The sequence below is a fragment of the Triticum dicoccoides genome, chromosome 5A (genome assembly GCF_002162155.2).
Source record: "Triticum dicoccoides isolate Atlit2015 ecotype Zavitan chromosome 5A, WEW_v2.0, whole genome shotgun sequence".
In the NCBI taxonomy this organism is placed as follows: Eukaryota; Viridiplantae; Streptophyta; class Magnoliopsida; order Poales; family Poaceae; genus Triticum; species Triticum dicoccoides.
Window position 1 is genome coordinate 696,736,383 of NC_041388.1, and position 15,226 is coordinate 696,751,608.

A 15,226-nucleotide genomic window follows, 5' to 3' on the forward strand; every position below is an offset into this window, starting at 1 on the left:
CACGCCCTCCTTCCCTCGCGCTGGCACCGGCGGCGCCCTCCTTCCTTTCTATCACCGGTGGCGCCCTCCTTCCTTTCTGTCACCGGCGGCGCCCTCCTTCCCTCGCGCTGCACCCGAACCTCGCTCCCGCTCCCAGCTCTTCTTCCTCCTCCGCTGCAGCTAGGGTTTCGTCTCCCCGATCCCCAATCCCCAATCCCCGAAGCTCGGATCCAGCAGCAGCATCAGTGATGGCGGCCGCGGGAGATCCTCTCCAAGGTCAAGCATGTCCAAGCCAAGCCTGCCGGCCATCCTCGCGGGTGACTGCCTCCGCGGTGACGATGGCGGCCTCGTCGTCCCCGGAGGCCACGACGCCCCTCAAGGCCGACCTCCGCCACGTGAGTGATCCGTCGATCTCGTCTCTCCAACAGTTCGGTTCTCGCCGCTTCGATTCCACAAGATATTGTGTACCACTTCGGTACGTGCGTGCATGTGAGCTGACTCTTCTTCTGCGTGGTTCGTAGGTGTTCCGGATGCATGCACGAGTTCGACCTGCACAAGCCACCGGTGCTGCAGGAGGTGGTGGATTTCTTCAATGGCCACGGAATCGAGGACTTGACCTTCAGCAGGGGCAGGGTGAAGGTGACCCATCTGAGTTACCTTAAGCCCGTGTATCATCTATATGAAATAATAGGTCTATTAGTCACCAATAATAGGTCTATTAGTCACCAATCAAGGTGACTAATGTGCCACTGCTGACACACCACACATTCCAGTAAAATTGCACACAGATTTATCACCATAAAGGTTTCCATCTCTGTGTCGACTAACATTCTTATTGGCACTGTGTTGCAACTTTTTTCATATTGGCAAGTAGTAGCATTAGAAGGTCATCTTCATGACTCAGTATTGTTGTTTGCTGAGTGAGTATTTGTGGACGGAGTACACTAATTTTTTCCGAAACTGTTAGTCAGTAGCTTAGCATCACTATAGAATATGTTAAGTAACAGTGAGTGAACAAATGCATTGCAGAGATAGCTCGTAGTCGAGACCTATCCTTCCTTTAATTATTTTTTGGGAATACGCATGAGTGTGCGTATCATGCATTAGAGAAGGAGCCTTCCTTTAATTCTTGAACACTAACATCTTACTCTATTCTCTCTGTTATGCAGGTACGGCTCATGCAATGTTCACTCGCTTCGCCGTCAGTTGTCAAGGGCTGCTCATATCTGTCAGCCCCGTAAATATTGTTAACGCCCATGTGGGCGCTCTCTTGTCTGGGATCTCTATGTGGAACTGATTTAAACACTGTTGTGTGATATGATGAGTTATTCCGAATTGGAGTGTGATATTTATATTATGAGTCAGTAATAATATATGGGCTTGAGAACATACTTTTGTTGCTGCATTTGAATTTTTTTTTCCTTCTACATCTGCTTGTCTAGCTTGGGGTATATTTTTGTGCAACGCCGGTGCGACCATGCTGTCTCAGTTCCTTGTGGTATGCCATGTTTGCTGAGCTATCATTCGGCGTCATGTTAAGGGCTGTTGACAACTTATGCTTCCATAAGCTGAGGCACACTTGCTGGATATCTGGTTTCTTTTTTGTCATCCCAATGTTGCTTTATGAGCCAATAAGGTGCGCTTGGTTACAGCTTGTGCTGCTGTAAGAACATGAATGTGCTTAGGTTGGATCTATTTTTTTGCGGGGTTGGATCTATTTGTTTTACCTGAGCTCGGGCAGTGGGCATACTTGTGCGATGATGGTCATGTGTATATGCGAAATAATAGGTCTATTAGTTACATTTATGGTGACCCATCTGTATGAAATAATAGGTCTATTAGTCACCAATACTTGAGTTAAGCTAACTCTTTACCTGCTATGCTATAGTAGGCCTTGTTCATATTTATTAGTGAAGTTTGTTTGTCCACAGTGATCCATATACATGCCATTTGTGTTTAACGTTCTCTGAAATGAAATAATAAGATTCACACTCCATGGACCAGGACGACCACCGGGACCTCCACGGCGATGATGAAGCCTGCACATGGTCGAGCTCGATGGAACAACAGTGCCTCGGTGTGGTGCAGTTGGGCCACTCCAGTGCATCAGGAACTCTGCATGCTGCTGTCCTTTGTCTCATCATCTTAACTACTACAGTAGTAGGAGTATTTTATATGCTGTTCATTTCTTGGCCACCCAACATGTTTGCTAATCATCCATCTGCCTCATGTTATATGATCCCTACCTAGTAACTTCATTGTATGCAGACTTGTGGTGTTGGTTCAGTTTAGTCAAATTAATATATATACTGCTATGCTACTACTACTACTACTACTACTACTACTACTGTTGTCTGCATTTAATCCTGATTAGTAGCTTCATCAATAAGTGGCAAACAAAACAATGTTGATTTTCATCTTATCTCTTTGATAACCAATGGAGTTGAATTGCAGCATGCATGTCAAAGCTGGGATCAATTCTTGGGTAATATATGGTAGTTTCCACTCTTCATGCCCAAGATTAGTATGCTGCAGCTCTCCCTCCTCACTCCATACATCCAGGTACTAGTTACCCAACGAGCAGCCCTGCACCTCGCTGGATCTCGCCCAAACCCCGCTCATCTTGTTGCTTGTGGCAGGGAATACTCTTTGTTGAGTATTTTGAGGAATGAATATCTGTTAAGTATGGAGTTAGGATTATCTAATAAAATTTCTGCTATATATATATATAACCGAGATTGCTAGCATCATTTACACAAGATACACCCTTTGAATTGAATTGATTGGTCCAGTTTCGTATATTCTTCACCCAGCCTTCTATCATGCTTGTAACTAGTGCTCTGCTCATGTTGTTAGACATGATTTTCACTTCCTACCATCCCAGCCTTCTATCATGCTTACAAGATTTTTCTTTGCACGGCAGTAGCACCAGTACCTTGCTGCTGTTGGGAACGGAAGGGAGCTATTCCATGCACTGAATCTGGGGAGAAAATCACCTTCGACATGTACACCATCACCTTGGGCATGCTTGTGGCGCTGCTGCTCGGCCTCAACATGTCCTGGAGTGCCATTAGCGTCTTCCTCACGCTCATCTTCCTTGACTTCAAGGACGCTCGCCCCTGCCTCGAGAAGGTAATTGTCTGTCCATCCGTCTATAGTTAAATAAGTTGTGCCCCATTTATGTCCTACTACTGTTAATTGTTACTAACATGGCGCTGATGCTGTTCAGAATATGATATGTGCCTTAATTCTAAGTTCTGGTCTCTCTTAAGAGACACTTCTAGCTTTTCTGACTCAAAGTTGTTAACTTGGTACTGCATGAGTTTTACTACTGCTAACACAGAGAGTATTTACTACTGCCAACACAGAGATTTTGTATGCATGCTACCTGATGAGTGCTTTCTTTGTAATATTTCACCTTCGTATGCATAGGTTTATTCAGTTTGAATATTGCATGACATGAAATAGATATTTACAGTGTTTTTCTCAACTTGTTTTCACTGTCACTTGATATATACTTGCTTGTACTTGAAGCTGTGGGTTAATGTTAGTGGTTTTGTTCTACTTGGATGCATTGGTACCCATCATCGAGCGAACGGATGCAACAGCGGCAAGAAGCTCATGGCTGTGTGCATCTAAAGCACACCATGGTCACCATCCACTTCCTCATCAATGCTAACTCAATCCAGATCATCGTCGACACTATCATCCACAGGTATCTTCCTTGGTTCCCTTTATTCTCTCCTGCCTTTGTGATGTTAGTATGCGTGTGCTGATGAGTATTGTTAGATCTTGCCAGTTGAATGTATGGTCGTGATAGTAGAATGGTATTTTGTTTCAGGCGCAATGTGTTGTAGTGCAGTTTTTTGCACAACCTGCATATGTGCCATGCATATTCATATTGTGTCTCTGTTTCTTATATGAACTACTATCTCACTTTAACTAGCTCGACAACAAAAAGCATGGTACTAGCTGAATTTGTGTTATCATTCTAAATACATGTCCTTTTCTTGAATGGTCTGTTCATAATATATTTGCCCCAGTTTTTCTCATTCTTCTCTAATTCATGTAACAGGATGACAGATGAAGCCATGTTGCTGTTTTGTTTGGTCTCAGCCCTGACTATCGCCGTCGAGCGAGTCCGGCGTGTTGTTCATCTGACTATGGTTCCAGCCCTGACTATCGAAGTTTTTGTCCTGTTGAAGTTGCATAGAAATATGACAGAGTCCAGTGAGTCCAGGAGCTTGTGAAGTAGTACTATATTACACTTGTAGAGCTTGTAAAGTATTGTATTATGCATGGCCCTTTGTAATGGCACGGATATAGCTTGTATTATGTGATCTGGTTGCTCTTGTTTAAGTATTGTGTGTGTTTTTGTCTCTGCCAATCTAAATACTGCTTGAAATATGAAGAATATGAGTCTGATAGATGGGACCCACTTACCTGACAAATGGAAACCTGTTACCAGAACCTAACAATTGGGACACATCTGACTAGTGGACCCACTTATCTGACTAGTGGACCCTTCTTTTGGGAAAAAAAGAAAAACTAAATTCATTTAGACAAAAAGGCCACAACCCAACAATAAAAAAGGCTGCAATGTTGGGCTTGGCCCATGAAGCTGATCAAAAATTGATAGAAAAATACATTAAAAAGGCTGAATTGTTGGGCTAGGCCCATGTAGAAAATCGAATTGGACCGGGCTGAATCTTGTGCCACGTCAGATTGCCACGCTGGATGCCTACGTGGCCTGGGGAGGTTGCTAGTGACCAAAACACCACAGTAGACGTATTTTGGTCATAAACGTCTTCGACCATTCCAGAAAAAAGGTCGCTATAGTCAGTTTATGACGGCCAGCTTTTGACCTTATGTTTTTGGTCACAAAAAGCTCACAAATGGAAATTTGTGACCATTCAGTGACCAATAGTGGTGGTCACAAGTTGACATATTTCTTGTAGTGATAGGGGGAGTCCAACTAGGATTCCCAATCCTAGTTGGAGTCCCCTTCCTTTTCCAAGAGGGGAGAGAGGGAAGGAGTAGGAGAGGGAGAAGGAAAGAGAGGGGGCGCCGCCCCCTCCCTAGTCCAATTCAGACTTGCCATGGGGGGGGGCTGCGGCCATCCATTGAGGCCCTTCTCTCCTTTCCCGTATGGCCCATTAAGGCCCACTACTTCCCCAAGCGAATTCTCGTAACTCTCTGGTACTCCAAAAAATACCCGAATCACTCGGAACCTTTCCGATGTCCGAATATAGCCTTCCAATATATCAATCTTCATGTCTCAACCATTTCGAGACTCCTCGTCATGTCCGTGATCTCATCCGGGGCTCTGAACAACCTTCGTTACATCAAATCACATAACTCATAATACAAATCGTCATCGAATGTTAAGCGTGCGGACCCTACGGGTTCGAGAACTATGTAGACATGACCGAGACACATCTTCGGTCAATAATCAATAGCAGAACCTGGATGCTCATATGGGCTCCTACATATTCTATGAAGATCTTTATCGGTCAAACCGCATAACAACATACATTGTTCGCTTTGTCATCGATATGTTACTTGCCCGAGATTCGATCATCGGTATGGTCATACCTAGTTCAATGCCATTACCGGCAAGTCTCTTTACTCGTTCCGTAATGCATCATCCCGTAACTAACTCTTTAGTCACATTGCTTGCAAGGCTTGTAGTGATGAGCATCGCCGAGAGGGTCTAGAGATACCTCTCCGACAATCTGAGTGACAAATCCTAGTCTCGATCTATGCCAACTCAACAAACACCATCGGACACACCTGTAGAGCATCTTTATAATCACCCAGTTATGTTGTGACGTTTGATAGCACACTAAGTGTTCCGCCGGTATTCGGGAGTTGCATAATCTCATAGTCATAGGAACATGTATAAGTCATGAAGAAAGCAATAGCAACAAACCAAACGATCATAGTACTAAGCTAACAGATGGGTCTTGTCCATCACATCATTCTCTAATGATGTGATCCCATTCATCAAATGACAACACATGTCTATGGCTAGGAAACTTAACCATCTATGATTAACGGGCTAGTCAAGTAGAGGCATACTAGGGACACTCTGTTTGTCTATGTATTCACACATGTATCAAGTTTCCGGTTAATACAATTCTAGCATGAATAATAAATATTTATCACGATATAAGGAAATATAAATAACAACTTTATTATTGCCTCTAGGGCATATTTCCTTCAGTCTCCCACTTGCTCTAGAGTCAATAATCTATTTCAAATCGTCATGTGATTTAACACCAATAGTTCACATATTTATGTGATTAGTTCACATCTCCATGTGACTAATACCCAAAGGGTTTACTAGAGTAAATAATCTAGTTCACATCCCTATGTGATTAACACCCAAAGATGATCATGTTTTGCTTGTGAGAGAAATTTAGTCAACGGGTCTGCCTCATTCAAAGCCGTGTGTATTTCGCAAATTTTTATATGTCTACAATGCTCTGCATGGAGCTACTCTAGCTAATTGCTCCCACTTTCAATACGTATCCAGATTGAGACTCACAGTCATCCAGATCGGTGTCAAAACTTGCATCGACGTAACTCTTTACGACGAACTTTTTGTCACCTCCATAACTGAGAAACATATCCTTATTCCACTAAGGATAATTTTGACCGACGTCCAGTGATCCACTCCTGGATCACTATTGTACCCTCTTGCCAAACTCTTGGCAAGGTACACAATAGGTCTCGTACACAGCATAGCATACTTTATAGAAACTATGGCTGAGGCATAGGGAATGACTTTTCATTCTCTTTCTATTTTCTGTCGTGGTCGCATTTTGAGTCTTTACTCAACTTCACACCTTGCAACATTGGCAAGAACTCCTTCTTTGACTGTTCCATTTTGAACTACTTCGAAATCTTGTCAATGTATGTACTCATTGAAAAATATATCAAGCGTCTTAATCTATCTCTATAGATCTTGATGCTCAATATGCAAGTAGCTTCACCGAGGTATTTCTTTGAAAAACTCCTTTCAAACACTCCTTTATGCTTTCCAGAAAATTCTACATCATTTCCGATCAACAATATGTCATTCACATATACTTATCAGAAAGGCTGTAGTGCTCCCACTCACTTTCTTGTAAATACAGGCTTCACCGCAAGTCTGTATAAGACCATATGTTTTGATCATTTTATCAAAGCATATATTCCAACTCCGAGATGCTTGCACCAGTCCATAGATGGATCGCTGGAGCTTGCACACTTTTTTAGCACCTTTAGGATTGACAAAACCTTCTTGGTGCATCATATACAACTTTTCATTAAGAAATCCATTAAGTAATGCAGTTTTGACATCCATTTGCCAGATTTCATAAAATGTGGCAATTGCTAACATGATTCGGATAGACTTAAGCATCTCTATGAGTGAGAAAATCTCATCGTAGTCAACATCTTGAACTTGTGGAAAACATTTTGCAACAATTCGAGCTTTGTATATAGTAATACTACTATCAGCGTCTGTCTTCCTCTTGAAGATCCATTTATTCTCAATGGTTGGCCGATCATTGGGCAAGTCAACCAAAGTCCACACTTCGTTCTCATACATGGATCCCATCTCAGTTTTCATGGCCTCAAACCATTTTGCGGAATGTGGGCTCATCATCGCTTCCTCATAGTTCGTAGGTTCGTCATGGTCTAGTAACATGACTTCCAGAAAGGATTACCGTACTACTCTGGTGCGGACCATACTCTGGTTGACCTACGAGGTTCGGTAGTAACTTGATCTAAAATTAATGATCATCATCATTAGCTTCCTCACAAATTGGCGTAGGAATCACTATAATTAATTTCTATGATGAAGTACTTACCAATTCGAGAGAAGGTACAATTACATCATCAATTTCTACATTCCTCCCACTCACTTCTTTCGAGAGAAACTTCTTCTCTAGAAAGGATCCATTCTTAGCAACGAATATCTTGCCTTAGGATCTGTGATAGAAGGTGTACCCAACAATTTCCTTTGGGTATCCTATGAAGACGCATTTCTCCGATTTGGGTTCGAGCTTCAGGTTGAAACTTTTTCACATAAGCATCATAGCCCCAAACTTTAAGAAACGACAGCTTAGGTTTCTTGTTAAACCACAGTTCATATGATGTCATCTCAATGGATTTAGATGGTGCCCTATTTAACGTGAATGCAGCTGTCTCTAATGCATAACCCCAAAACGATAGTGATAAATCGGTAAGAGACATCATAGATCACACCATATCTAATAAAGTACGGTTATGACGTTCGGACACACCATTACGCTGTGGTGTTCCAGGTGGCGTGAGTTGTGAAACTATTCCACATTGTTTCAAATTAAGACCAAACTCGTAACTCAAATATTCGTCTCCGTGATCATATCGTAGAAACTTTATTTTCTTGTTACGATGATTTTCCACTTCACACTGAAATTCTTTAAACTTTTCAAATGTTTCAGACTTAAATTTCATCAAGTAGATATACCCATATCTGCTCAAATCATCTGTGAAGGTCAGAAAATAACGATACCCGCCGCGAGCCTCAACGCTCATCGGATTGCATACATCAGTATGTATTATTTCCAATAAGTTAGTTGCTTGCTCCATTGTTCCAGAGAACGGAGTCTTAGTCATCTTGCCCATGAGGCATGGTTCGCAAGTATCTAATGATTCATAATCAAGTGATTTCAAAAGCCCATCAGCATGGAGTTTCTTCATGCTCTTTACACCAATATGACCTAAACGACAGTGCCACGTATAAGTTGCACTATCATTATTAACTTTGCATCTTTTGTCTTCAATATTATGAATATGTGTATCACTACGATCGAGATTCAATAAACCATTTATATTGACTGTATGACCATAGAAGGTTTTATTCATGTAAATAGAACAACAATTATTCTTTGACTTAAATGAATAACCGTATTGCAATAAACATGATCCAATCATATTTATGCTCAACGCAAACACCAAATAACATTTATTTTAGGTTCAACACTAATCCTGAAGGTAAAGGGAGTGTGTGATGGTGATCTTATCAACCTTGGAATCACTTCCAACACACATCGTCACCTTGCCCTCAACTAGTTTATGTTCATTTTGTAACTCCTATTTCAAGTTCCTAATCAAAGCAACTGAACCAGTATCATATACCCAAGGGCTATTATGAACACTAGTATAGTACACATCAATAATATGTATATCAAATATACCTTTGTTCACTTTGCCATCCTTCTTATCTACCAAGTATTTTGGGTAGTTCTGCTTCCAGTGACCATTCCCTTTGTAGTAGAAGCACTCAGTTTCAGGCTTAGGTCTAGCTTTGGGTTTCTTCATAGGAGTGGCAACTTGCTTGCCATTCTTTGAAGTTCCCTTTCTTTTCCTTTGCCCCTTTTTCTTGAAACTAGTGGTCTTGTTAACCATCAACAGTTGATTCTCTTTCTTGAATTCTACCTTCGTTGATTTCAACATCATGAAGAGCTTGGGAATCATTTTCGTCATCCCTTGCATATTATAGTTCATCACGAAGTTCCTGTAACTTGGTGATAGTGCCTAGAGAACTCTGTCAATCACTATCTTATCTGGAAGATTAACTCCCACTTGATTCAAGCGATTGTAGTGTAGGCAAAGTACTTGTTAGAGGTCTCATACCTCTCGACTCGGGCATGAGTCTGAAATACCAACTTTAGCTCTTGGAACATCTTATATGCTCCGTGGCGTTCAAAAACAGTTTTTGAAGTCCTGGTTCTAAGCCGTAAAGCATGGCACACTAAACTATCGAGTAGTCATCATACCGAGCTTGCCAAACGTTCATAACATCTGCATCTGCTCCTGCAATAGGTCCGTCACCTAGCGGTGCATCAAGGACATGTCACCTAGCGGTGCATCAAGGACATAATTCTTCTGTGCAGCAATGAGGATAATCCTCAGATCATGGACCCAGACTGCATCATTGCTACTATCAGCTTTCAACTTATTTTTCTCTAGGAACATATTAAAAATAAAACATGGGAGCTATACGTGAGCTATTGATCTACAACATAGATATGCAAAAACTACCAGGACTAAGTTCATGATAAATTAAAGTTCAATTAATCATATTACTTAAGAATTCCCGCTTAGATGGACATCCCTCTAATCATCTAAGTGATCACATGATCCATATCAAATAAACCTTGTCCGATCATCACATGAGATGGAGTAGTTTTCAATGGTGAACATCACTATGTTGATCATATCTTCTATATGATTCACGCACGACCTTTCGGTCTTAGTGTTCCGAGGCCATATTTGCATATGCTAGGCTCGTTAAGTTTAACCCAAGTATTTTGCTTGTGCAAAACTGGCTTGCACCCGTTGTATGTGAATGTAGATCTTATCACACCCGATCATCACGTGGTGTCTCGGCACGACGAACTGTAGCAACGGTGCATACTCAGGGAGAACACTTATACCTTGAAATTTAGTGAGAGACCATCTTATAATGCTACCGCCGTACTAAGAAAAATAAGATGCATAAAGGATAAACATCACATGCAATTAATATACGTGGTATGATATGGCCATCATCATCTTGTGCCTTTGATCTCCATCTCCAAAGCACCGTCATGATCACCATTGTCACCGGCTTGACACCTTGATCTCCATTGTAGCATCGCTGTCGCCTCACCAACTATTGCTTCTACGACTATCGCTACCGCTTAGTGATAAAGTAAAGCAATTACATGGCGATTGCAATTCATATAATAAAGCGACAACCATATGGCTCCTACTAGTTGCCGATAACTGTGTTACAAAACATGATCATCTTATAAAACAAATTATATATCATCATGACTTGACCATGTCACATCACAACATGCCCTGCAAAAACAAGTTAGATGTCCTCTACTTTGTTGTTGCAAGTTTTACGTGGTTGCTACGGGCTTAGCAAGAACCGTTCTTACCTACGGCATAAAAACCACAATGTGGTATAGTGATTGTTTTTTGATCTTTATAAAGAACCATGTTCATTGAATCCGATTCAACTAAAGTTGGAGAAACAGACACCCGCCAGCCACCTGTGTGCAAAGCACGTCGGTAGAACCAGTCTCATGAACACGGTCATGTAATGTCGGTCCTGGCCGCTTCATCCAACAATACCGCCGAATCAAGAAACAACTAGTGACGGCAAGCAATATGTATATACCCACACCCACAACTCCTTTGTGTTCTACTCGTGCATATAACATCTACGCATAGACCTGGCCCGGATGCCACAATTGGGGAACGCAGTATTTCAAAAAAATTCCTATGATCACGAAAGATCTATCTAGGAGATGCATAGCAATGAGAGGGGAGAGTGTGTCTACGTACCCTCGTAGACCGAAAGTGGAAGCGTTTAGTAACGCGGTTGATGTAGTCGAATGTCTTCACGATCCAACTAATCCAAGTACCGAACGCATGACACATTCGCGATCTGCACACGTTCAGCTGGTGACGTCCCTCGAACTCTTGATCCAGTTGAGGCCAAGGGAGAGTTTCGTCAGCACGATGGTGTGGTGACGGTGATGATGAAGTTACCAACTCAGGGTTTCGCCTAAGCAGTATGGCGATATGACCGAGGTGGAAAATTGTGGAGGGGGGTACCGCACACAGCTAAGACAAATCTTTGGTGCCTTTGGGGTGCCCCCTGCCCATGTATATAAAGGAGGGGGAGAGGTGGCTAGCCTAGGAGGGGCGCGCCTATAGGGGGAGTCCAACTAGGATTCCCAATCCTAGTTGGATTCCCCTTCCTTTTCCAAGAGGGGAGAGAGGGAAGGAGTAGGAGAGGGAGAAGGAAAGAGAGGGGGGCGCCGCCCCCTCCCTAGTCCAATTTGGACTTGCCATGGGGGGGCGGCCACCGCTTGAGGCCCTTCTCTCCTTTCCCGTATGGCCCATTAAGGCCCACTACTTCCCCCGGCGAATTCCCGTAACTCTCCGGTACTCCGAAAAATACCCGAATCACTCGGAACCTGTCCGATGTCCGAATATAGCCTTACAATATATCGATCTTCACGTCTCGACCATTTCGAGACTCCTCGTCATGTCCGTGATCCATCCGGGACTCCGAACAACCTTCGGTACATCAAATCACATAACTCGTAGTACAAATCGTCATCAAACGTTAAACATGCAGATCCTACGGGTTCAAGAACTATGTAGACATGACCGAGAGACATCTCCGGTCAATAACCAATAGCGGAACCTGGATGCATATTGGCTCCTACATATTCTACGAAGATCTTTATCAGTCAAGCCACATAACAACATACTTTGTTCCCTTTGTCATCGGTATGTTACTTTCCCGAGAGTCGATTGTCGGTATCCTCATACCTAGTTCAATCTCGTTACCGGCAAGTCTCTTTACTCGTTTCGTAATGCATCATCCCGTAACTAACTCTTTAGTCACATTGCTTGCAAGGCTTATAGTGATGAGCATCACCGAGAGGGTCTAGAGATACCCTCTCCGACAATCGGAGTGACAAATCCTAATCTCGATCTATGCCAACTCAACAAACACCATCGGAGACACCTGTAGAGCATCTTTATAATCACCCAATTACGTTGTGACGTTTGATAGCACACTAAGTGTTCCTCCGGTATTCGGGAGTTGCATAATCTCATAGTCATAGGAACATGTATAAGTCATGAAGAAAGCAATAGCAACAAACTAAACAATCATAGTGCCAAGCTAACAGATGGGTCTTGTCCATCACATCATTCTCTAATGATGTGATCCCGTTCATCAAATGACAACACATGTCTATGGCTAGGAAACTTAACCATCTTTAATTAACGAGCTAGTCAAGTAGAGGCATACTAGGGACACTCTGTCTGTCTATGTACCCACACATGTATCAAGTTTCCGGTTAATACAATTCTAGCATGAATAATAAACATTTATCATGATATAAGGAAATATAAATAACAAATTGATTATTGCCTCTAGGGCATATTTCCTTCAGTCTCCCACTTGCACTAGAGTCAGTAATCTAGTTCACATCGTCATGTGATTTAACACCAATAGTTCACATCTCCATGTGACTAATACCCAAAGGGTTTACTAGAGTCAATAATCTAGTTTACATCGCTATGTGATTAACACCCAAAGAGTGATCATGTTTTGCTTGTGAGAGAAATTTAGTCAACGGGTCTGCCACATTCAGAGCCGTGTGTATTTTGCAAATTTTTCTATGTCTACAATTCTCTACACGGAGCTACTCTAGCTAATTGCTCCCACTTTCAATATGTATCCAGATTGAGACTCAGAGTCATCTAGATCGGTGTCAAAACTTGCATCGATGTAACTCTTTACGACGAACTTTTTGTCACCTCCATAATCGAGAAACATATCCTTATTCCACTAAGTATAATTTTGACTGATGTCCAGCTATCCACTCCTGGATCACTATTGTATCATGTTGCCAAACTCTTGGTGAGGTACACAATAGGTCTGGTACACAGCATAGCATACTTTATATAACCTATGGCTGAGGCATAGGGAGTGAATTTTCCTTCAGGGGCACCCCCCAGGTGCTGCTCTGGCCCACTGGTGGTCTTCTGGTCAATAAAAAATCCACAAAAAGTTTCGCGGTGTTTGGACTCCATTTGGTATTGACTTTCTTCGATGTAAAAGACAAGCAAAAAATAGCAATTGGCACTTGGCACTATGTCAATAGGTTAGTGTAATGCCCCGGACACACCCGCCGGTGGTTGTTACTCCTGGCGGGATCTAGACTGGCCCCACAAATCAATACTAGTCTTTTTTGCGCACTTTGTCCTCACTCATGCAAACCCGGGAGCAACTTCCCGGTCGGTCACCCATCCTGAAATTACTCCAAGCTGAGCATGCTTAACTTTGGAGTTCTGTCCGAATGGGCTTCCGAAAAAGAAGGAATTTCTTATTGATATGAGTAGTCTATCATCCCTAATAAGCCAGGCTATCACATACACCCCCACTCAGAGGAACCGACGTCCTCATCGGGCCACATGAACGTTCCCTCTTGGCACATACGTCTGTGCATCCAATCCGGTACATGTGTCATGCCGTATGCCACGACGGATCACAAACATCATGAACAACATGACCGCGTACCTGTCCGCAAACATCTGTGATACCAACTTGTAACGCCCCGGACACACCCGCCAGTGGTCTTTACTCCTGGCGGGATCTAGACTGGCCCCACAAATCAATACTAGTCTTTTCTGCGCACTTTGTCCTCACTAATGCACACCCGAGAGCAACTTCTCGGTCGGTCACCCATCCTGAAATTACTCCAAGCTGAGCACGCTTAACTTTGGAGTTCTTTTCGAATGGGCTTTCGAGAAAGAAGGAATTCCTTATTGATATGAGTAGTCTATCATCCCTAATAAGCCAGGCTATCACAGTTAGTCCAAAAAATGATATAAAGTTGCTATAAAATGATTGTAAAACATCCAAGAATGATATTATATTAGCATGAATACTTCATAAATTATAGCTACGTTGGAGACGTATCAATGAGAAGAACCGGAAGGATCTTAGATGAATGTCAGTTATTTTTTGAGTTTGTTTCCCTGTGGTACAACTTTTTTTCATCAGCTTTGTATTGTGTTGTGTTATGTTTTGTATGGCATTCTAGTTGGGCTTATAAATGGGATTCCTTGTTTTGCGTCTAGCTATCATCGATTTTCTAGCTTGTGGTTTGATAGGATATACTCAGTGAGTAGTTGCAGAGTGCTACATGAATGTGAGATTTGACTTACAATGCCTCAACACTACTGGAATCAGGACCTTTGCCGTCAGTCAGTTCTTTGTCGTCCGTTAGCTGACGACAAAGGAGGTCTTTGCCATCAGCATACAGAAAGCTGACGGCAAAAAAAGAGTGGACGACAAAGATGGTGTTTGCCATCAGTCAGTTCTTTGCCGTCCGCTAGCAGATGGCATAGAAGCTTTGTCGTACGCTAGCGGAAGGCAAAGAGGGAGGGTGGCATACTAGCGAGGGATTCCTAACAGCCACTTTCTTTGTCGTCAGCTAACGGACGGCAAAGAATGTTTGCCGTCGGCTAGCGGACGGCAAAGAAAGTGGCCAACTAACGTCTGTTAGCTAGGCTCTTTGCCCTCCGCTAGCGGACGACAAAGAGTTGTGACCTAACCTAAAAAGCCGCTAGCCCCACGTCCCTCTCTCTCTTCCCTCTCTCTCCCTCCCTCATCGCACCCGCGCCACCG

At 42.7% G+C, this 15,226-nt stretch overlaps 1 protein-coding gene across 1 annotated transcript; it reads left to right on the top strand.

The window, feature by feature from the left end:
* Window positions 1-227: 227 nt before the first annotated feature.
* Window positions 228-1,220, top strand: LOC119300494. Its single transcript, XM_037577435.1, has 3 exons — window positions 228-454; window positions 501-618; window positions 1,149-1,220. Exons 1-3 carry the CDS (start codon window positions 228-230, stop codon window positions 1,218-1,220), a joined length of 417 nt encoding a protein of 138 aa, XP_037433332.1.
* The last annotated feature ends 14,006 nt before the right edge of the window (window positions 1,221-15,226 follow it).

Excerpts from the sequence above, each read along its gene's own strand:
- LOC119300494 (XM_037577435.1), top strand. The coding sequence starts at position 228 with ATGGCGGCCGCGGGAGATCCTCTCCAAGGTCAAGCATGTCCAAGCCAA. Across the intron at positions 455-500 it reads AGATATTGTGTACCACTTCG|GTGTTCCGGATGCATGCACG; the intron begins GTACGTGCGTGC and ends CGTGGTTCGTAG. Across the intron at positions 619-1,148 it reads TCAGCAGGGGCAGGGTGAAG|GTACGGCTCATGCAATGTTC; the intron begins GTGACCCATCTG and ends TCTGTTATGCAG.